The sequence below is a fragment of the Monodon monoceros genome, unplaced genomic scaffold (assembly GCF_005190385.1).
Source record: "Monodon monoceros isolate NGI ecotype Baffin Bay Population unplaced genomic scaffold, NGI_Narwhal_1 Super_Scaffold_16, whole genome shotgun sequence".
Taxonomy (NCBI): domain Eukaryota; kingdom Metazoa; phylum Chordata; class Mammalia; order Artiodactyla; family Monodontidae; genus Monodon; species Monodon monoceros.
In genome coordinates this window covers 62814997-62838032 of record NW_021703772.1, presented here as the reverse complement: position 1 = coordinate 62838032, position 23036 = coordinate 62814997, and the positions used below count along the sequence as shown (strand labels likewise).

Genomic DNA, 23036 nt, shown 5'->3' with positions numbered 1-23036 from the left:
GCCCCAGGTGATTCTCACGCACATTATAGTTTGAGAAGCACTGCCTTAGCGCTCTGTGGACTCCCCCATTGGAGGGCAAGCTGGTTATGATGTGAAAATTAGCGAACAGGCAAGGTTCTTGTACTTGTTTTTCTGGCTACTTTGAGGTCTCAAACTCCCCCCAGAAGATGCAAGACCTACAGCATTCAGACTTACTTGCATTTGGGGAGGTCATTCTCGTCAAAATAGCAGTTTCCTCCGTTCATACACCTGCATGGAGGGGGCATGATGATAGGACTTTCGATCGCTGCAGAAAGGGAAAGCCACGCAGGTGTTAGTCAGCGGCGCTCAGCAGAGCCCCCTACCATGCAAACCTGCTTCAGCCCAGGGCTGGAGTGGGGAGCCCATGTGGTGGGGCAGCTAATTAGTCTCCCTTTTAAATGTCACCTTCCCCTTAAGTCAGATGAATTTCTTTATCAATAAGGTCTTGGGGAGTAACATACATTTGGTAGGGAAAAAAAGGCAGTTTATAGCATCCCCCCCCCCCCCCGCAAAACAGTGGTGAGATACTAGACTCCAGAATATATACTAATAGTTAAAAAGAACATTGTGGTAAAGGAAATCTCTCAGGACATTGACATTTTCTTTTGAAGTTTTCAGAATTCTTCTCTTTGAACCCAGTTAAAATCAAGAATTCAACTTAGGCACACCCCGAAACTTCCACTAAAGGCTCCGAAGTATCAGCAATCCATTCATCAATAAACGGACACGTAGACAGATAAATGGCCGCTTAATGGACAGCTGGTTGGAGATCTCCTCATTTTTTAAGACCTTCAAAATTGCCCTTGCTAAAGATTGTAATCTTGCCAATATTTCCCCAGTAGCATTGGGATAAGAGCGGGGATAGGGGAAGGGGAGGGGGCAGTTTTTACTTGCTGAGTTCGTGCTCTAAACCTGCCAACTTTTCAGCCTGGTTGGGAAGTCAACAGGAGGTGCCTTGTTTAACCGCTTGCGCCCCCTGGTGGCAGAACATGGTTACGCCTCTTCACTTCCCCATCAGCTAAAGCAGGGGGAAGGGCCCAAGGATGTGAGCCATAAAATGGGCCACTAGTGAATTGCAGGATGATTTTCTAACACCCTTATCAAGCATTGGATGCTAGTTAGGGACACTAACTAGTTACTCCCTATGGCTTATTAACTCCTTCATTTAAAAGAGTCACTGAAGAAAGGTCTTGCCAAGAATAGACCATCTATAGCATTTGGGATGAGAATTAAACCGCTGTTTACTTCCTTCCTTCCTTCCGGCTTCCTCCCAAGAGCATAAGGTACATTTTAAAACGTGGCCCTTTTTCACTTGTCCAAACTTTGAAATGAGCATGTGGGAAAACCAGTGAACCTCCTCTAGGCCTCCCCTCTGTACTGGATAAGCGCCCCCGTCCCACCTCAGGAGCCTGGTTCTCCACCTTGAGGAGCTCCGTTAAGACTGAATAGATTCAGGGGCGATTGGGATCCAGTACGGGGTGGAGAAAGGAGGAAGAGGCCTTATAGGAAACTCACTCTTCAAAATGTCTTTATAGGCAACACAACAGTCGATTTAGGGCCACTGGATCTAAATCTCTGCAGATCTTGGCAAATAATTCTCAGAAATCATTGGAACACAAGATCCGTTTGGCCCCTTAAGTCCCACTCAGCTCTGTTCATATTTTCCACATCTCCCATCCCTCTTTCTAGCCATCCCCACTCTATTCTGCAAGAGACCAGTAAACAGGAATTCTTCATGCTCCTGAAAAAGGTGAAGCACGGGTAAGGGAACCTACTAACGAAGGCAAAGGAGCTCTCCCAGGCCCCCAGGCAGTGTCCCTACCTGCATCACACTCAGTGACGCTTCCTTCTATAAATCTGGAGCCCTGGGGACAGGCACAGGTGTACCCCTCAGGTCTCAGAAGGCAAAGGTGGCTGCAGACCTTTTTGCAGCGGTTGGGCACTGGAAAGCAGAAGAGAGCAGCGGTTAGTTTCCGAGGAGGGAACGAATACCCCAACCAAGGACATGCCCACCCACTGAGTTGTGGCCAGGTGGCATCAGAGCCCAGGCAGCATACCAACACCTTTAAGCCGCGTGCCACCTGGCAACTCACCCTCATTTACGCTACCTTCCCCTGCCACCCCACCAAAGTGCCACAGTCCCTCCCCATGCTCTCCATCCCACTGCTGTACCCCTCACATTTTCTTCTGGCATCATTTATCTCCCCTATTGCTCTGGCAGGTTTGGAAGATAGGTGTCCGTCTGGTTCACTGCATGACCTCAAAAACCAATCAGCACTAAGCAATTTGAGATATTTCTAAAAGGTCAGTAAGACCCCATTATTATATCAAGATTTGTCATCACCCAAATTTGGATAGATCATAAAGTGTGGTCCAGCCAAAGCATACATTGGATGTGATTTCCACCCCTGCTCTCCACGGAGAACTTCCTTCTGGGCTTCAGTTTCATTATTTGCAAGATTAGGGAATTTAGAGCTATGATTATCAGAATCACCTGGGAGCTATTCACAATGATTGATGCCCTGTCACAGAAATCCAGATTTAAATCTCTCTGGGATGGAACTGAAGTATTACCATTAAAAGCGCCTCAGGTAATTCTGAAACTAGCTTAGCATATATTATGATTTATCCAAGGATTAGGTCGTCTCTAAATTCTTTCTCAGACTAACATTCTATAATCCTGATTCTCTGTCATGCAAAAACGTGACCATGGACGAGGCATGGCTGTAAAAAGCCTCACTGAAAACCTGTCCCATGGGCTTCCCTGGTGGCGCAGTGGTTGGGGGGTCCGCCTGCTGATGCGGGGTACACGGGTTCGTGCCCCGGTCTGGGAGGATCCCACGTGCTGTGGAGCGGCTGGGCCCGTGGGCCATGGCCACTGAGTCTGCGCGTCCGGAGCCTGTGCTCCGCGGCGGGAGGGGCCACAGCAGTGAGAGGCCCGCGTGCCGCAAAGAAAACAACAACAACAACAAAAAACCTGTCCCATGACCATTTCTTCAGCTCTCTAGAGCACGCTTTCAAATTTTAATGTCGTACAAATAACCTGGGGAATCGGATTCAAGAGGGCTGGGGTAGGCCTGAGGGTCTGCACTTCCAACTAGCCCCCGTATTGTACCAATGCTCCTGGTCCCTGGCCCACCCTTTGAGTAGAGCAGGGGTCCTCACAATGTTGTTCCTGACCCAGCAACATCAGCATCACCTGGGAACTTGTCAGAAATGCAAATTCTTAGGCCACCTCAGGCCTATTAAGTCAGAAACCCCTCAGGTGGGACCCAGCAAGGCGTGTTCAACAAGCCCTCTAGACGTTTCTGACACGTGCTAAAATTGGAGAGCTATTGGTCCAGAGTAAATGCTAATCTGGCACAGCTGGGCTGAGCCTCTGGCCTACTCATCAATCAACACTTTGCAAAGGAGGCTCAGAGTATCAGCTGGCTGAGATGCTTTTCAGGGAAAGTCTCCAGATTTTCCTCTGCCTGACCCCTGGGCTGTCCTCTCTACAGGGGCCAGAGGGGGCTCCGCAGGTATACTGGGCTCTCCCCTCCTGCCCTTGAAACTGCCAAACATAAGAGCTGCAGGAGCATTTAGGACACAAGAGCTATTATATCAGTGGGGTCTGGAATGTTTTGGAGAAGGTCTGAAGAAGGGTAATCACTACCAGCAACACAAGGGGGCTAATCCCTAGAAAAGGCATTTGCCGCCAGTGTAATCTCCTGGGAGCCTCCGTTCTGCACTTCAGTTTGTCAAGACTGATTCAGGCTCTCAGAGTATCAGAGAACTCAGGGGGACCTCAGGCTCCACATCTGTTTCACATGCAGGGATTGGAAGGGAGGTGACTTGTCAAAGGCCACACAGCCACAGAATGCAATCTGGAATTGGGTACACTGATAGCTGGACCAGAACAGAAAGGTGCTGAGCTTTTGGGTGAATGGCATTGAGTACCAGAACAGAAAGGTGCTAAGCTTTTGGGTGAATGGCATTGAGTTTAAAAACCATTTCTGGGTTTAAAGCTTATCCGCTGGTTGTGTAACTTGGGCGCACCAGTTACTAAATCTTTCCTATTGTCAGTTGCCTTACTTGTGAGATGAAAATTAAACCTCTTTATAAGTTTGGGAGAAGATTAATTGAAGAAGCAGATGTCTGGGTTAATCCTGAAGAGAGAATCTGACATACAGAACTTAATAAAAGTCTATTTCCTTTCCTCACTTCAAAAATGTCCTTTCCCCACTATACATTATTGATATTCTCTAAAATAGACAACTGATGGGAACATACTGTATAGCACAGGGAACTCTACCTAATACACTGTGGTAACCTAAATGGGAAGGAAGTCCAAAAGGGAGGGGATATCTGTATGAGGATGGCTGATTCATTTTGTTGTGCAGTGGAGGCTAACACAACATTGTAAAGCAAGCATACTCCAATAAAAATTAATTTAAAAAAAAGGAAGATATTTCCAAAAAAAAGATTTGATAGAATATTTTGATATATAATTACCTATGTCTGAAATAAAAATCATTAAAGACATCAGTGAATAAAAATGTGCCCACGGGAAAAAGATAATGTCCTTTCTCTTTCACATTACTCCACACAATGATGAAGGATGAATTAGAACACAGGTAACCTGAGGAAGCAGGACCAAGAACTCAGAAAATGAGAAAGAAGGGAGGATGTAGAAATGCATCCTTTAAGCTTTAAGCTAAGGCTCGCATAGCTCAGGATGACTTGACTAGCCCGGCCTTGCAATTGCTAGAGTGGGTAAGACTTCTGATGTCCACGAAGCCTATTACGTGACTTGGCAACCCAACTCACATTTAGCAGGGGGTCTGACACCTACTGGATTCTGTGGCCTAAGAGTACAACCCCACAACTCCAAGCAGTAACAAGGACTGAAGTATTTTTACTCCATATCTGCTGGTGGTGTGCATCATTGCATTCGACCTCCAATTTTATCTTCTTTGGTCAAAATGGTTAAAATACACACAGACACACAGACACACACACAGACACACACACACACACGTTTCAGGCACAGGGAGATCAGCCTATTATTATCCACCACCATTTTCCAAAAGAAATATAGCCATTAATTTGAAATAAGGTTGGTGACTACCTGACTGATTATATCTCCATTGATGGAATATTCGAACTTGCGTGAGCCAAGGGTTCACTATCAGCAATTTCTCTTTCTCGTCTCGCCCAAATTTATCTTGGATCCATACTTCTCCCTTATCCTTAGATGACCAGTATAACTGGCTCTCGAAGATGTCCAGACTATAAGGGGTCATTGCTGTTCACCCACAGGGGAAAAGCAAAACAAAACAAGGTTACTGAAAAGAAGATACCTGAGCCCCACTTTTATGTCAGAAGTCAAACCGCTTGGATCAATCTCTTAGGCAACACCTTAAAATTCCAGCAACATTCAGGCAGACTCTCTGTACACACGACCATGAAAGTGTGCTGCACCAGGAGATCAAGATGACAGAAATTAAAATAGATCAATGCCTACCGAATGACACCAATTATAGGGGACTCGCTCACTTTCAAGTTGCTGATTTTATTTTATTTTTAGAAAACAATCTGTAGGGCAGAGATCTTTTTTTTTTCTGTGAACATAAGACACCACTTATGAGAAAAACCTGTTACGTGCTGGATTGTTGTAGTTCTGTAGAGTCTAGATAAGAAAACAAAATGCTTCTCTCCTAGACGTTTCCAGTTGTGCATAAAAAGCAATCTAGCACATTAAAAACTAATGTACCTAGAAGTGGTTAGACACAGATTACCATTGGAACACATGATGGCCATCTCTATCAGAGCAACCCAACAAGAAACGGTTATTTCAACATCTGCTGCTGACAGCAAGTTCTTTTAATTATACAAAAAGGACTTAATAACTGCTAATAGATTCATTTGCATTTAAATCAGCAGCTGGGAGCTGGGCAGAGTGGTATCTAAGAAACTATAAAAAGCATCTCCTAAGATTAGGGTTCCTTCTTACGAAAATGGGCAAAGAGACTGGAAATACATTAATTATTTAATATATGAAATTCTAAGTGAAATTTCTAACCTGCAATTGCAACAATTCTCCTATCGGTCCCATCATATTTGATGGTTTCAATAATGTCCTCCTTGAGGTCACTCCAGTAGATCCGGTCACCATTCACATAATCTATACAAAGGCCGGTTGGCCAACCGAGGTCCTCCTGAACCAGGACTTTCCGACGCTGCCCATCCATCCAAGCAGACTCGATTTTAGGTTCTTTGCCCCAGTCAGTCCAGTACATAAACCTGTAACGGAAGGTTTCCTCATGGCAGCATTTCATCTAGTGGAGAAATCAACTGGTTTTCAAAGAGCCTTGGGTCCTAAATGATGCTATTTTTATACTTTACACAAGACAGGGAGAGAAAGGGGGGGAGCCTGTGCATCTGTGATCTATCCTTCCTGAGAACTGCACTTTCCCAATAGAAACTGGCCAGCCCTGTCCAAAGATATATATCCAGACCTTTTAAAATATATAATCACAAAAGCTGTTCATTCTTCAAAAAATATTTCTTGAATGCCCGCTGTGTGAGAAGCTACTATCCCGTATTTGGAACGTATCAGAGAACAAAACAGATTCCTTCCCTCATGGAGCTTACATTCTAACTCTTTGAAAAGGTATTACTTTGCATGCAATTAATACTTAATTGTAGAAGAACTGAGCAGACCAGGGACTGTACCCTTTAAACACCTAGAAAGGATCAGGCAGGCAAGATAAATGGGTGGAACAGGGCAGTTATGAATGTAGAGTGATGGGCAAACACCACATCAAGCAAAGCCCTGTCTAAGAGTTCCAGGCAATACCGCGTCAAGGAAGGCATACCTACCTAACTTTACCAGTTCTTCTGATTTTTCAAGCCAAAAATACAAATATTTATTTTTAATTTAAATGTTATCTACTAAGTTTACAAAAAAAAAAAATCTTAAAGCTCTGTGAAGGTCAAGTCCAATAAGTGTATGGGCCATATTTAGCCCATCAGCCACCACTTTGCAATGTCTAGTCTAAACCAATCATCAGGTGTTGCTCAATCCTTAAATTCTGTTGAGAAATGTGTGGGTTTTAGACAAACTGGGCTGTGGAAAAAGTGCGGCCAGAGGCCTTCCCCTGACACAGTGTCCATCTTCTGAAGCCTGTTTTGTCCTAAGTGATCTTTAGGGCATATTATAATTCTTGAAAATAGTCATAGGTGCCACTCAAAAAAGTCCAAGGACAATTTCAGTACAATTAGGAAAAGATAATTGAAGATATAATTTTTTGGAGAATCTAGTGGAAAATATCTAGAACATTAAGGACTCCTTCAAGTACTTACCCTAGTTTGGGATTCACAACTATTGCAGCTGGTTGATCCAGTTGAGTGGAAATCAGCCACTTTCTGTACCTTCCATCTAGTTCAGCCACCTCGATCCGCTGACTCCTGGCATCTGACCAGTAAATATGCCTGAATTTAGAGAGACAAAGGTAAACAATTGAAAAGTCTAGACTGGACTTCTGGGGAAGAGGTGTGAAGATGAGAGCATTTAGTTTGGAAGTTCTGGCCAACAAGACAGCTACTCAGACACCAGTGATGATGAGAGCACAGCCTCCCTCTCCCAGGAATGCCCCAATCTCTTCAGCCAAGGGGACATCTGTAGAAAGTTACAAGTGATGGGGTGTCGGATGAAGGGGATATTCAGCCAAAGCAGCTGTATCAGCCAGGATTGGTAATGATGATGAACCTCACATCCGGCACTATTATGAGACAATTGCTTCTAGATAGGAGTTGTGAGGCACTGTTGGCCTTTCATTCTGACTGCCTGTGAGTTGGCTTCCTCCTCAGCCAAGAGCCCATTGGAATCACTAGGAATCTGGCATCAGCTCCAAGGATGAGTGGAAATAGCCATTCAAAATAACAAACTCAGCAAAGCCATCCTGCCCTTATTCCATCCCTAAGGCTTCAGATCTCAGCCTCTAACAAGCAGAAAGAGTTCCAGCAGTTGCTTAAATTTACTCATTCATTAAGGCTGAGAAGAGGTAAAATTTCAAACAAGAAGACAGATCTTGGTTGGTTGGTTTGAAGAAGGAAGTGGTTGGTTTGAAGAAGGAAGCGCTAAAGTCTAGAGTTTCCAGTTCATGACTCTCTGAGGTCTTGTTTCCTGACAGAAGTTGCTGAAATGAGTCTCCTGTTACACTGCAGGCACAGTGGGACCTACTTAACTTCTGCAGAGATGCTCAAGTCTTCCAAGAGCACCAGACAAGTGAGCGAAAAGGTGAAAATTAATTAATACTACATAGGATTCTCTGTTCTCCCAGAGCGCAGCAAACATTTTCCTTTATTAGTTCATTTCAAGGACATAAGAGGTTCTACAAATGGCTGAATTCTGATTGTAATGTAATTACTTTCCCACAAACGTCATTCCAACCCAAGGCTCTTCCTTGAAGAAGGAGCTTATTAATTCTTCCACATCAGTTTGCCTCTCATGCATGTATCTGATGACAAACCTACTTAAGGTTCTTATTTAGGTATCGTCCAAAATGTCTGGCTCTGGTCCCTGAAGTTCTAGAAGGTGTAGAAGAGCAGATCAAAGCTAACAGCTCTATTAACTCAAACCCAAAGATTATACAGGGAAGTCAAATTTCCAATCTGTTCAGAAAACATAGCCTCCTAAAAACACAACATGTGGATTGTTCCTCCTCAAAACAATACCATAAAGAAACATGTTTCATCTCAACTGCTTTGCTGGTAGAATGTAAGGCTGTCCCATTTCTTCACAAAATGAACAGCGCTGCCATACTGAAAGTTCATTTTGGAATCCAGAACTCTGTTGGCAAGAATGCTCTCCTAGATAAAATATAAAATCTTGACCTTGGGGCTTTCCCAAAATTTTCATGGCACACGTAGAATATAGGAAGTGATGATGTTTATATGACACAATGGGGAAGCCGAGGTAGTTGCTGAGGCTACAGGAAGTCCAGGCATCACCCAGCTGCCCCTGAGGCTGAGTGTGCCCATAATCTGGGCCAGTTTAACTCACGTGCCATGGTGAGCAGAGGGGAGCTCTGGCCAGGAAAATAGAATGAGGCTAAACTTACCTTCCAACCCAGTCCACTGCTAACCCATCTGGCTGCACTATGTATTTCAGATCCAGGTTAACTTCCTTCACAGGATTATTGCTGCCAGATTCAAAGTTGGGGATGTAGGCACGTTTGATAGCACCAAAATTAGAGCCGTGCCCTAGCACAGTGTAATATACAACACCTGCGGAGGCAAGACACACAGGTCAGTTTCCTGTTAGGAACACCAGGTAAGGGAGGAACTGGGTCTAATCAGGTGAAGTGCTGTTCATTCATTGACACCTCTACCTCTTCGGTGTTCCTATAATACTAATAATTCAATTTAACCAGTATGATCAAACCTCAAAATCTATCATACTTGAGCTATTAGCTACAAATGCTTCAATTGATAACTTATTGATACTTAGTCCTCTCTATTTGAAGGTAATCCATTAAAATATATTTCAGCCTATTTACCCCCATTAGGATCACGTTCTAGTTTCCAAAACAGAACATATAGATAAACCAGGGGCAAATTGTTAAGAGTTTGAGTCCATACTAGCAATAAAGGAGCTGTGTAGATGAGAAGTCTTATTTTATGTATAGACTAAAGGATATTGGACAGCAGACATTTTAAAAAGCATAGGAAGAAGGAGACGCAAGAGGGAGGGGATATGGGGATATATGTATACGTATAGCTGATTCACTTTGCTATACAGCAGAAACTAACACAACATTGTAAAGCAATTATACTCCAATAAAGATGTTAAAAAAAAAAAGCATAGGAAGACTGACTTTCAAGGCACATACTTTCCTAGGTATGAACCATTCTTTTTTTTATTTTTTAAGATTTTTTTTGATGTGGACCACTTTTAAAGTCTTTACTGAATTTATTATGATACTGCTTCTGTTTTATGTTTTGGATTTTTGGCCGCGAGACATGTGGGATCTTAGCTCCCTGACCAGGGATCAAACCCATACCCCTGCACTGGAAAGCGAAGTTTTAACCACTGGACCGCCAGGGAAGTTCCCTGAACCATTGTTGAAAATTTCATTGTATTGTATAATGAAATGTGAAAACACAACAGCAATAAATCTTACATAGTTAGTTTGCAAAGCATTTTCATATCTGTCATCTCACTTGGTTTTACAAACAACTCTCAGAGGGAGGCAGGCCAAACAAGATTACCGCTTTTATTTTACAGATGAGAAATGGGGACCCAGAGAATTGTTTCAATTATTTAAGGTCATAAAGCTAGTAGACGAGGGAGACAGGTGTAGAACACAAGTTTTCCTGCCCCACTACCGTCTCCCACACGCCAGAGCCATGAGAGACTCCACAGTAAGCATCATTCATTTTTCCTTCATTGGACGCCCACCACACACACTGTACTAGATCCTGGGTCAGATGCTAGGCATGTAGAGATGAATTCGATTTAGTCTCTGTCTCCAAAGAGCACACAGTTAAGATGTAGGGAGAAAAATACGTGGACAATTAGCTGTAACTCAACATAACATGTGCTTTAGTAGAAGCGTGTATAAAATGCTACAGGCTCACAGAACTGTGCCAGGAGGGATTATCAAAGACATCACAGGGGAGGTGACTTTGAACTGGGTCTTTGAGTAGAAATTTTCCAAGCGTACAACGGTGGGGAAGGCAAGGGCAAAGACAAGGAGATAGTAAACAAAGGGACATGAGGTGATCCTGAAAGGATAGTCCCCAGAAATGGGAGAAGGTTCCGTGAGAAGGTGGGAAACACTGGCTGGGACGCACGGCCACAGCTAAATTGTCTGGAGCACGCTGGGCGGGGGGAGCATCCTCTTCCACTCGGGCAACAACATTCACTCATTAGAAATAAATTCCCCAAAGTTCAACACTTTATAATTCAATGTATTCAACTGTTATCAATGACCGATGCCACAGTTCATACTCACTGAGGCCTGTGCCCTCTGGATCCCAATCGTAATCCATAGCCTGAATGCGTTCCTGGTCTTCAAGGTACTCTGAGAACTTCTCAGATGAGAGATTGTATTTTCGAATTCGCACGTTTTCGGGCAGTAGCAGCAAAGGAGGGTAACCTGTAAACAAATGAAGGGCTGATTAATCTGTTTGAGTGCTACCTGAACTTTTGTTTATAACAGTAGGATATAAAACAGCAGATATCCTCCCTGCCCTTAAAAAATAAAACAAAAACGAATTTTTCTAAAAATTGATCTCTGTTAATGAATAGAGAGGACCATCAACTGGGTTGCAAAATCTGTGACTGTCGACATCCTTGTCTCTATTTCAGGTAGAAAGATAACATTTCTGTTAGGGATATTATCAGTTCTTTATCTTTGGGCAACAGTTTAAAGCTAAGCCAAGACTGAGACCCCTGGATAGCTACTTCTTTTTCACTGATTTTTTTTTCAATGACAGTAAAACAGACAAGATTGTAGACATTCAGTCTCACAGAAGAAATACAATATGTAGAGTCATACTAAAAGTTTACCCGGAAGTCCTCATTTCCCATTCTTTACTGACAGATTTTAATGGTTCTTTTAGCAGGCAATCAGCTCTGTGACCCAATTTAGCTTCTAGCTAATGACAAAAAACAGCTTGTTCTTGGTTTAAAAAAGGTTTTTTTTACTTAAAGCAGCTATGTAAATGGTGACTCATTCCAAGATGCATTGCCTAGAATTTTTAAAATTTAATTTACTTGCATAATGTCAGTCGAATCTAACTTAAGTAACTTTTGAAAGTTCATTTTATATATTTCCTTTATCTTGACATAATGTTTTATATAAATATTCAAATTTATTTCAGTCATCTCGTTAGTTAAGAGTTAAACATTTTCTAATTTGCTGCTTAATTACCACACCAACTGTTCAAATGCCTTTATCCTAGTTTTCCTTCAGTGTCAAAAATGCTTGGAGGGTAAAATATTTAAGTATGCTAGTCAAATGTGTGCTTTAAAAGCCTAATTTGTATGAAGAAATTGAAAAGCCATTTTACCCTTCATTTGCAAAATAAAAATGCTATTTTCTTATCAAGTCCTTAAACTCATTTACAAACTTTAAATTCAAATCTATAAGATCATAAAGACCCCTTAACTGAGATATGCTGATTTAGATCAGACCTCTGGAAATCTGGACTGTGATACTTCTGACTTTTATTGTCATTTCTATCTAGTATTTATTACTGCTTTCACTCAGGCCTGATTCTCAAATATTGGCATTAACCTAAAATGTAGAGCTAATGATTGAAGTCGCAAATAAGCCAGATGCTTTTTGTATGTGATCAGTAGTCCATGAACAATAAAAAGACATTTCTCAACAGAATGTCCCTGATTTGCCCCAACTGACTGCGACCCATTGAATGGAACGTTTTTTGTGACCCGCGTTGAATTACTGGGCCTCAAACCTTGACCTCAGTGGACTGGGAGCTTTTGGTGACCACCATCCTACAGGGAAGCACTTGTTGTTTGAATCCTCTGGAGAGTGACATCTTGTCCACTTTTTGAAGTTTTTATCCAGGTGGACCAGAGGCTAAATCCAGAATAATACGTAACCCCTGACTCTTGTTTTAACTCCTAAGTATTTGTTGGGGGGTTGTAGTTAGTGTTTTAATTTGGCAGGGGAGGAGAGAGGAGAAGAGGGTGGATGGGTGTGTTGGAAGAGAAGTAGCTGGTGAATTTACAAAATAAGACTCTAAAGTTTATTTCCTGGTACATCAGTTAATCCCGAGGTCAATCATCCTACCGTCAGCTGCACACCGTCCTCCGTGTGTGTCAGTCACGGACCTGAACCCTTCGGCGCAGGAACACTCGTAACTTCCTTTGGTGTTAAGGCAGTTCTGGGGACAAACCCCAAATTGCTCACATTCGTTGACGTCTGTAGGCAAAATAAAACCAAGTGGGCAACATCTGCTCCCATCCATTCCTTAGAGACCCTGCTTCTGTTTAAAGCCATATTCACGAGCAATAAGGATGAGAAGGGTGCAGATGAACATAAGCGATGATGCCAATGTTTGTGGAACACTGACCAAGTTTCAGACACCGTTTCACATGCTTTTCATGTTTTTTCCTCATTTAATCTTCCAGCAAGACTCTCTGAGGTAGGGACTATTATTGAACCCAAAACCCCAAAGACCAGATTTAAACGGAAGCAGTCTGACTCTGTACAACAACAGAATAAGATTTTCCCTTTGGGGAAGCAGCTGTTGTGCTGTTGATGTTTGGTACCACTTCCCTCCTGCTAATTGGCTTCAGAAAGGGAAGTCATTGATTGGTTTTTTCGACTGAGTTCTTAAGCTTCAGCCCTTAAAAGAACTATTCTAACCATCTGAGTATGGCACATCATGAGATAGGAACAGTAAATTCAAATGATCAAATACACCTAAAATCATACTTGATATTTACCATTCTTGATAAGCTCCCTTAGGACTCCACACCTGGGAACTCATTTCCATCTGATGTAGGAGGTATGTAATAAATACGTGTTGTTTGAAGAAAGTAAGGCTTGTGTTGTACAGCTGATTCACTTTGTTATACAGCAGAAACTAACACAACATTGTAAAGCAATTATACTCCAGTAAAGATGTTAAAAAGAAAAAAAAGAAAATTTGATCTCAGACACTGGTACAGTATCATCACTCAGGTCTTCATTAATCATATCAATTTCACAGACATTACTGAAGATGAGCTATGGCCCAATGCTCTGCAAGGCACCAGTAAGATAGCCTGGAAAAAGCAACTGGCATCCTTGAGTCATGGTCCTAGCTCATGAGCTAGGACCATGAGCTTAGCCCCATGAAGGGAATTAAACCATGTTCAGTAAAAGGGAATGAACGGAGAATCTAAAAAGTACAAGGTTCTCCCTAATAGGAAGTGGAGGAAATATACTCTACCTTCACAGGAGTTTCTGTCGAAACTATTGGCTTCGAACCCAGGTCTACAGGAGCAGATGAATCCTCCTTCACTTAATTGGGTACAGTTGTGTTCACACAGATTTTCAGCACATGACCTTTCTTTTCCTGTATCTGAAAAACAAAATCCCAGCATTACAAATGAAAAGTACAAAGCACATCAGCCACAAATGAACAGTCAAGTGGTATATCAGAAGAACACCTACAGATAGCCAATTATAGAACACCTTGAGATGACCCCTTTCCATAAGCTTTGCAGAGTACCAGAGACCTCTGTATAGGGATATCTGATAATGGCTTGAAAACCATTTGTACAAATACATGTAATGTTAGATCCTTGAGGCAATTTTCTGATTATACTCAGCACTGCCAGGCTCATTCTCAGAGCATCCAGTTCTGGACAGAATCACAGCCAGGGACTCTTTACAACTGTAACCACCTGCTCCACTATCTTAATATTATATAATTATATTTATATATAAATAATGTTTATATATAAATAGATACATCTCAAATGTGTGTATACATGTATATATATACACACACATATAAATAAAAGACACTGATACAGGTATCTCCTGACTCAATTCTTTTAAATAAAAATAGATTTATATCTATTTGTCCTCTATAGTAGGCAATGAAGTGAACTTAGCCACTTCTCAGGGTCCCCTAAGGCAGGGGTCCCCCACCCTCAGGCCGCAGACCACTACCGGTCCACAGCCTGTTAGGAACAGGGCCGCACAGCAGGCGGTGAGCAGCGGGCAAGCGAGCGAAGCTTCATCTGCCGCTCCCCACTACTCCCCACCGCTCTCCATCGATCCCCACCGCTCCCCATCACTCCCCACCGCTCCCCACCGCTCCCCACTGTTTCCCATCGCTCCCCACCGCTCCCCATCGCTCCCCACCGCTCCCCATCGCTCCCCATCGCTCCCCATCGCTCGCATTACCGCCTGAACCATCACCCCACCTCCAGCTCCCATCCGTGGAAAAATTGTCTTCCTGGTGCCAAAAGGTTGGGGACCGCTGCCTTAAGGTACAATGACCATGGGTGTATGTGGTTTGAATAAACTAAAAACATTCAGTTTCAAAAACACAAAATAAAGCACAATAACCTTCAATGGAATGCTGCCCTTGGATTTCATACTTAAAAGCTTTATGCGTTAAACTCTTATAATAAAGGTCTAGTCTGAGCTCTTAACAATGACACATTGCTAAATAGGTCTGTTCAGATTTTCTATTTCTTCCTGAGGCAGTTTTAGCATTTTTTGTCTAAGAATTTATCCATTTCACCTAAGTTGTCTAATGCGTTGGCATGAAGTTTCTCATAGTATTTCTCTATTACCTTTTAAATTTCTGTAAGGTGGGTAAGTAATGTCTCCACAGCATTGCTCAATAAATGTGACCCTATTTTTATCAACATGAATAGCCTTGAGCCAGTCACATAACCTCTCTGAGTCTCAAGTACACCATGAGGCTCTGTGATTTCCTCCCCAGCTCTAAAATCTACAATGTGATTAGGGATCCCAGGAGGTAAAAATTTCTGGACCAAGTGTTCCCTTGAATGAGTGTTCACTCTTGTGAAGCAAGAGTCTTTAACGAGAGCAGAACCCTATAACATTATGAGATTCATCCTCAAATGTAAAGACCTTCCTGTAACTTTTTTCATTTGAAAACAATCACCATTTTAATTCATAATACAAAAGATCTCCCCCAACCCAGATATATGATACTCTATTTCGGAAGTAGGCACTCTATTTTCCATTTTATGAAGAAGGAATAAGAACTACCAGACAGAGAAATAGCAGGTCAATCTATCTCTGTAATCACATAAATAATATTTGCAACCTGAGGTTAACTTCTTTTCTTTATCCCTCAATGGTATGAGCAAAATGTTAATGTCTTTCCTTTCATGATTTTTAAATATTTTTAAAAAAGAAAACACATGTCCAAAACACTTCAGTGATCCTGTTTAAAAGAAAAGGAGGAGGAAGAGGAGACGAAAGGAAAAGAAAAGGAAAGCAAGTGGATTAGCAGCATCAAAGAACTGGTGTTTTAAATAAGAATTCTATGTCTTAGTCAAATTAGCCCACTGCAGTAAGACTGAATTCCATATCACAGATCCGCTTAATATCTGCAAAGAAATGCTGCTTCCATACCATATTAATGCCTGTGATACCTATTTCCTTTAAATAAACCCTGCTTTTAATTAAATGTCATTTGAATTAAAAGTACTGAGGTTAATTTTAAGGCTTTTAATTGGCACAGGTAACTAAAAGAGAAACCAATGTTTGACCTGAGCCTAACTTGGAAATATTCCAAAGTCCTGGAACCATTCACATATCAGTCTCTAGGCAGCAGAACCCAAATCTACCTTTGGGTTTTACAAATTCCATCATGTTTACGCTTTTTAAATATTTAATCAAGTCACATTATTATGTCAAAAACTCCAGGCCCCATTGAGAAAGTGTGTGAAACGAATGGCAAATCAACTCAACATGGCTGATTCTTCATCTTGTTTTGTAACCCACACAGGAGAAAATTTGCCAGGAATTCTTTGGGGCGCCTCAGAAAAAGGCGATTAAAGCCCACAAAATTGAAAGCATGTGCAGCTAAGTAAGGTGACTAAGTCCAGACTTGTAGGGTTTGAAGAACTCCCTCCTTTTTCCTAAGAAGAAATCGAGGCCTGACGAAGTCAGTATGTACTCAAAGTGGCACAGCTAGTTGCAGAGGAGCTAGAAGCTGGCTCTTCCAGACTGCAGTCCCAGGACTGTTCAAATTCTGCCTCTGCCACTCTGTGTGACCTCAAGCAAGTTACTTAAGCTCTCTGAGCTTTATTATATAGTTAGACATAATAGCAGTAATCCCCTGGAGCTATCTTGAGTGACAAATTAGAGAATGTATGTGAAAGCATTTCATAAATGCTACAAAGGACTACCAAAGTGTGAATAATTAGCATGCCCTTCCAAGATTTCCATCACAATATTAAGCTAGAATCATCCCTTGATTGCATACATCATCCTTTCCCTACACAAAATCCTCTCTTAAAAATAAGTGGTCCTTCCAAGGTCCCCTGTGACATTTCCATTCTCACCGACCACTCTTCCCCTATGTGCCAAAGATTACTGCATTTGGCTTAAGATGAAAAAATGTACAAACTAAGAAACAAAATTAATAGCTTCAAGGTGCTGAGAGGCACCTAATGAACTGGGAAGAGGATACGCCCTGCAGTTAAACAGATCAGAGTTCAAATCCTGACTCAGTTTCTTGATGACAGGAAGACATAGCCAATTTATTTAACCTGTAAGTTGGCTTCCTCACTTGTTTAAAAGAGAGAGACAGAAAGACAGACAATACCTAACTCACAGGATTGTTACAGGGATGAAATGAGATAATCCATGTACTGTTTAGCACAATGTCTGGTATAGAATAAGTGTTCAATAACAGGTAGCTATGGGCTTGACTGCAGTTCAGAACACAACGTGTAAATTAAAGAGAAACACGGTTATCGTCTACTTTATGTTATTGCATGCTTCCAGTAGGTTAACCTGAGTTACTACAATGAAGTATAAAAATAAGTATTTACTTACTGCATCCCGTCTCATCAAAATGGTCACCACAGTCATTGACATCATCACATACCAGGTGCTGTGAAATGCAACGTCCATTGCTACACTTAAATTCATCTTCTGTACAAGGTCTAGGAGTCGGTTCTACACCTAAAATTTAAGAATAAGGTAAACTCAAAACTTTGTCTTCCGTGAAACACGACGCTTCCTTCTGTGGCAGAGGCAGTATTTCCACAAATAAGCTCGTGTGCTTCCCTACAATTCCTCGTCTCCCTTGCAGTTAGGTTGGGACCATGTGTCTAGTTCAGGCCAATGGACTATGAGTTGGAGGTGACACGTGTCACTTCTGAGCTGAAGCTATTAAAACCTATGTGCCTCCCTGCTCAGCAACCCAGGGACCATGTGTATCAGGTGGCCTCGCGTCAAGATGGAGAAAGGCGTGCAAACTGCACTGGCCTTTATGTGAGTGAGAAATAAGCCTTGGCTACGTCACACCACTGAGAGTTTGAGATTTGTTGGTTGTGGTCACTAGTATTAATTACCCTAAATGATATAGAAGTAGGGCACTTCCATAACAAAACCTAAAATACTCGGCATTGGCGTCAGTCAGGAGGCAGGCAACGAGGAAAGTGATCCCAAAGGAGGGAAAGATGGAGGCCTGTGTTACGCAGTGGCAAAGTATTTGTAAAGTTGTCACCTTGGAAAAACTGGAAGGCGGACCACATGTTTACCGAACTTGTCAATCTGGGCAAAGAGGTTAGAAAATGGAATGTTAATAATGTGCACGGGTTGCCATAACCTGAGTTTGGCAAGAAAGAGATAAGCTTGGGGAAGAACTAGTTGATTTACAAGCAGAAATCAAAGAAAATAAAGTCCAGAAATTTGCAGTTTGCAGAGAACCTACTGCATTTAGATGACATAAGACTCTGAAGTTTAAAAAGGACCAGTCAAATCTCTTAGTTGAATTAAATGACTGCCCATCTACTTTTCTGGCCTGAATATAACTGACAAAGTTGACCCAAAGGTGCGTGAGGGAAACAAAGCAAAGAAATGCAACAAATTCAAGAACTGTGTCTCAAAAAAAAAACCCCAAAACCAAAACAAACAAACAAACAAAAACACTGAGTAAGGTTATTGACACTTAGAACTAACTGAAAGCAAGCAGATCAAAAGCCTGCTCGGTTTCCGAAACATACGACCAAATAAACCAAAACACTGTGACTGAGGTGACAAGACTCTTGGGCCCCCACCCTTCTACGAGCAGGGAGTGGCTGGGAAAGCTGTACTGCCCCTAAGGAGGGCATACTCCCCTCTTCCCTCTTCATTTGAAGAGGGATATAGACAAGCAACCACTCCCAAAGGGCGGAGGCAGAGACAATGAGGAAAAATGGGCATAGGTGCTCCTCTGAGAGCAGAGTCTTGACCTCATCAATGAATCTCCTCCGATCCCCACTATATAAGGGCCTTCACAATGTCTGCACAGGGTAAACATACAATTTACTCTCCAAGTCGATACGCTTGTGAGAGGGGAAGGAGCTCTATTAACAATTCCACTAGGGCAACAGACGTAAATCAGGACTGTCCTGGGCCAACGTGTGCCACCATAGCCCAGTGGCATTTCAGAATTGCTACAGAACAGGGATGGCAAGGAGTCTCATTCTTTCCTTCCCCACGAGGATGTTTATTTCCATTATGCTCCCCCTGTTCTACCACTATCTACTGGGGGCAGGAGACACAAATAAAACTAGTCTCTTAGTTTATGGGTCTCCAGAACAAGAGGAAACACATCTGGAATTGATGGCATGACTAGTGCCTGTCACCTGGAGCTCCTGGATTTCATTTACTGAGAGGGACTCTAGGTTATGTCCCTGGGGGAGGGGTTAAGAGTGTTCTACGCATGGAAAGAAAAGTGCACAGGGAATTTTAGTGACACTAGGGTAAATTGTGGTAGAAACAAATGGTGTTCACTAAATATCCATGCACTTCCCTGCATTTCCCAGTCCCTGTTGCAGTTAGATTGGGACCACGTGACTACTGCCAACCAATGGACTGTGAGTATGCGTGACACCTGTCACTTCCAGGCCCAGGAACTTAGGAAACTGTCTCCTCCATTTCTCTCTTCTCCTGCCTCAGCAGCCTTGAAGGCTATGTGTTCTAGATGGCATAATTACAGGATGGAGGGAGCTGCCTGACCTTCATCAAACTTTAGTCCTCTGCTGTTTTAAGCTATTGAAATGTTGCAGTTCGCCTACTGTGATGGCTAGCAGTGATTCCTCTAACTTCCTGCTCCACGAGAAGAATTTTAGTTTACTACTCCTTTTTTTCCACTCTGGGATTTGACCATATGCTACAAATGTCTGGCTCCACTGAAAAATGGCATGATTGATAGGGAAAATGGAAAGAGAAGAGGGAAAGGGGTAAACCTGCTCCAATTTTTTAAAAAGGTTTTATTTCTGGGTTTTCATTCTTTTGTGCTATGCTTCAAACAAACATATTAACAATGTTATAACCACAGGTTCATCTCTGCCCCAAAAAGGTGAGGGAGAGGGAGGGTACAAACTTGAACATGGCAATAGTATCAAAGTGCCCCTGACACCCAGTCCCCGGGATGGCCATCTGGGATGGCAGCTGACAGTAAGCATTCCAAGCCCACATCAAAATAAGGAATAGAAAATAGAAAAGTTAAGCATTTATCTAAATTTTCCCAGATAATATCCTTTTAGGAAAAAAAGTAATTCGACTCAGGAGAAATAATTTTCCTCACTGACTTTTTCTAGGTAAATTAAATTGCCCAGAAAATTAATCAGCTCTCTCCTTCAATGGATAGGTTTAAAACAGTCTCAAAATGTAAAAGCACAGATTTTTCAATATCTAAAATATTAAATGCAGCCAGTTTGAAACTTCTCTCTTAAAATAATCTATCATCTTTCTCTTCTGGGAAATACATTTTCATTTTAAAGAAGGATATTAGATAAGCTCTGTGAACACCAGAGCTGCCTTATTTAACATGATCTTTTCAGTGGGGCATTGAGAATTTCCCATGCCTAGATTGGCAATTAGAAACTCTAGGCTGAAGAGTGACCAAACCTCATCTTTGAAAAGAGAGAAACCATTAGTTTGTCAAGTGTGACTCAACCACTATTTAGTATTCTCACTTTCTTAAGGAACTTGCCAACATCTGGTGCAAATGAAATAGGAAGAAGCGGGGAAGGGTTGCATCTGAGTAATGAGTGTTTACAGGGTCTTGCAAACAAAAATGTCCACGGAGATCTGCACTCACAGGTGTAGCTCAAGCCTCTACAGAACAAACTGAAATCCCTGAGGTACATTTTGCAAACTGCAAGCAATTGGGGGCCCTTCTTTTTCCCTTCTCCCTTTTTTTTTTTTTTTTTTTTTGTGGTACGCGGCCTCTCACCGCTGTGGCCTCTCCCGCTGCGGAGCACAGGATCCGGACGCACAGGCTCAGCGGCCATGGCTCACGGGCCCAGCCGCTCCGCAGCATGTGGGATCCTCCCGGACCAGGGCATGAACCCGTGTCCCCTGCATCGGCAGGCAGACTCTCAACCACTGCGCCACCAGGGAAGCACTCCCTTCTCCCTTTTGACTTTTGCTTACAGTTCTCCTTCTTCTCATCACTTCCATCTCCACAGTCATCCTCATGGTTGCACAGCTCGTGACGATAAATGCAGCGATTGTTGTCACACCGGAAACGGTGTGGTGAATCACAGGGAACACTCACTAAAACACAAGACGGAAAAGCAAAAGTACAGGTTAAGAGCAAAACATAAGGGTCAGTATCTAAAAACACTCCCGTGCCAGCGCCAGGCTTGCCTGATTCATCCCTTCATTGGCTTGTTCGATTAACCAATCGACAAATAGCTCTTGAGTGTCTAGTTGACACCGTGGCGCTGTGCCGGGCGTCAGATTCAATTGGGAAAAAGAAAGACACGATCCTTATCCTCATGGGATGTTTATTCTAGCAGGAGAACAGACTTTACAAATTAACCATTCAACTACAACTGTGATAAGAGCCACAAAGGAAACATGCTATGAAAGCATCTACTGTGGAGATATGATATAGTTCTGGGGGGGAGGGGTCAGAAGAGGCTTCACATGGAAAAATTCTGAGTCAGGAAGGCAGGCTTCTGGACCTGAATAAAAGGTCTCTGGGCTGAAGCATGGAGTGAGGAGGACAATGGTGGCCAGGAGGCTGGAGAGGCCAGCAGGACCATACCTGAGCCAAGAGGCCACTGTTTGTCCCTCTGACTGGAGTTATCATTGAGCCTCTAGAACACAAAGTCTTTTCATTAAAGTTTTACACCATGATGGACTTTCCTACCTGAATTCCCTCACCTATTGCACTTAAAGTTGATATTTCATAAGCAAACCCTGACTCACTTTATTATCCAGAATTAGACCTCTGGCTCATGCTTGTGTCCCTGTGAGGAACCTACAGGTAGAACCCAGGTCCCTTAGTTGCTACAGGGAAACGGTCCTCTATGCATGTACCAGGAATTCAGTGAACTCGACACACATGTGTTCCTCTTTCCCATGGAGGACTTGGGCTGTTTGATTTTCCTTCTGCCTTGGTACCACAAACAGGGAGCAAGAGGAGAGACTTGTAATGAGGTTGGGGGGAAAAAATTCAGCTCTGAGGGCTTCCCTGGTGGCACAGTGGTTGAGAGTCCGCCTGCTGATGCAGGGGACATGGGTTCGTGCCCCAGTCCAGGAAGATCCCACATGCCGCGGAGCGGCTGGGTCTGTGAGCTATGGCCGCTGAGCCTGCGTATCCGGAGCCTGTGCTCCACAACGGGAGAGGCCACAACAGTGAGAGGCCCGTGTACCGCAAAAAAAAAAAAAAAAATTCAGCTCTGAGAACTGGTTCTTGGAAGTATCGTTAATAGAACTTTGCAAGAATTATTTGCTGTGAAATGCAACATTATAAAACAGCGTTGGTCACTTTTTCATGTGGCTATATGTCTCTGCCTCCGCAAAGTTTAATTTTACTAACTATGGGCACTTTATCTTTTAGAGGGAAGCAACTTCCTGAGGACTTCTTCTTTGAAAGTTACACATGCTTAAGATGTTTTTCAAGATTCATCAAGTGAAAAACAAAACAAAACATGGTTAGTTCCTTATACAAAACTAAGATGTGGCAAGGAAAGTGTTGGGATGCCACTGGGAAAATATAATGTATGCTAATTCAAAGTTCTCTGGGGGGAAGGAATACTCTGATATATCATTTTCTAGAGTCAAATCCCTGCGCTAAAAATGAATTGTTTTTGAAGGCCACAAAGTGTTTAAAACTATGGATGTTTGCCCAACTTTCTCATGTCCCAAGTAGAGAACTAAGCAGCAAAGTGAAAAGCACACTGATGCAGATCAATCTAGGAAACTGACTGGAAGAGGTGATGAGAACCCCAGAAGCAAGCTGCAGCTAAGTCAGACTAGGATTTAACCAAGAGCTCCAGAAGT

At 42.6% G+C, this 23036-nt stretch overlaps 1 protein-coding gene across 1 annotated transcript in view; it reads right to left on the bottom strand.

The window, feature by feature from the left end:
• Positions 1-23036, bottom strand: part of LRP2 (LDL receptor related protein 2) — a 197641-nt gene that overhangs the window by 9793 nt on the left and 164812 nt on the right. The window contains exons 62-72 of the mRNA XM_029225973.1: positions 21177-21299; positions 17583-17711; positions 13978-14109; positions 12831-12962; positions 11025-11168; positions 9129-9294; positions 7369-7497; positions 6086-6306; positions 5132-5308; positions 1844-1963; positions 196-286 (exon numbers count right to left, since the gene is read on the bottom strand). Of these exons, the coding sequence (XP_029081806.1) occupies positions 196-286; positions 1844-1963; positions 5132-5308; positions 6086-6306; positions 7369-7497; positions 9129-9294; positions 11025-11168; positions 12831-12962; positions 13978-14109; positions 17583-17711; positions 21177-21299 (1564 nt within the window). The remainder of the gene's footprint in view (positions 1-195; positions 287-1843; positions 1964-5131; positions 5309-6085; positions 6307-7368; positions 7498-9128; positions 9295-11024; positions 11169-12830; positions 12963-13977; positions 14110-17582; positions 17712-21176; positions 21300-23036) is intronic.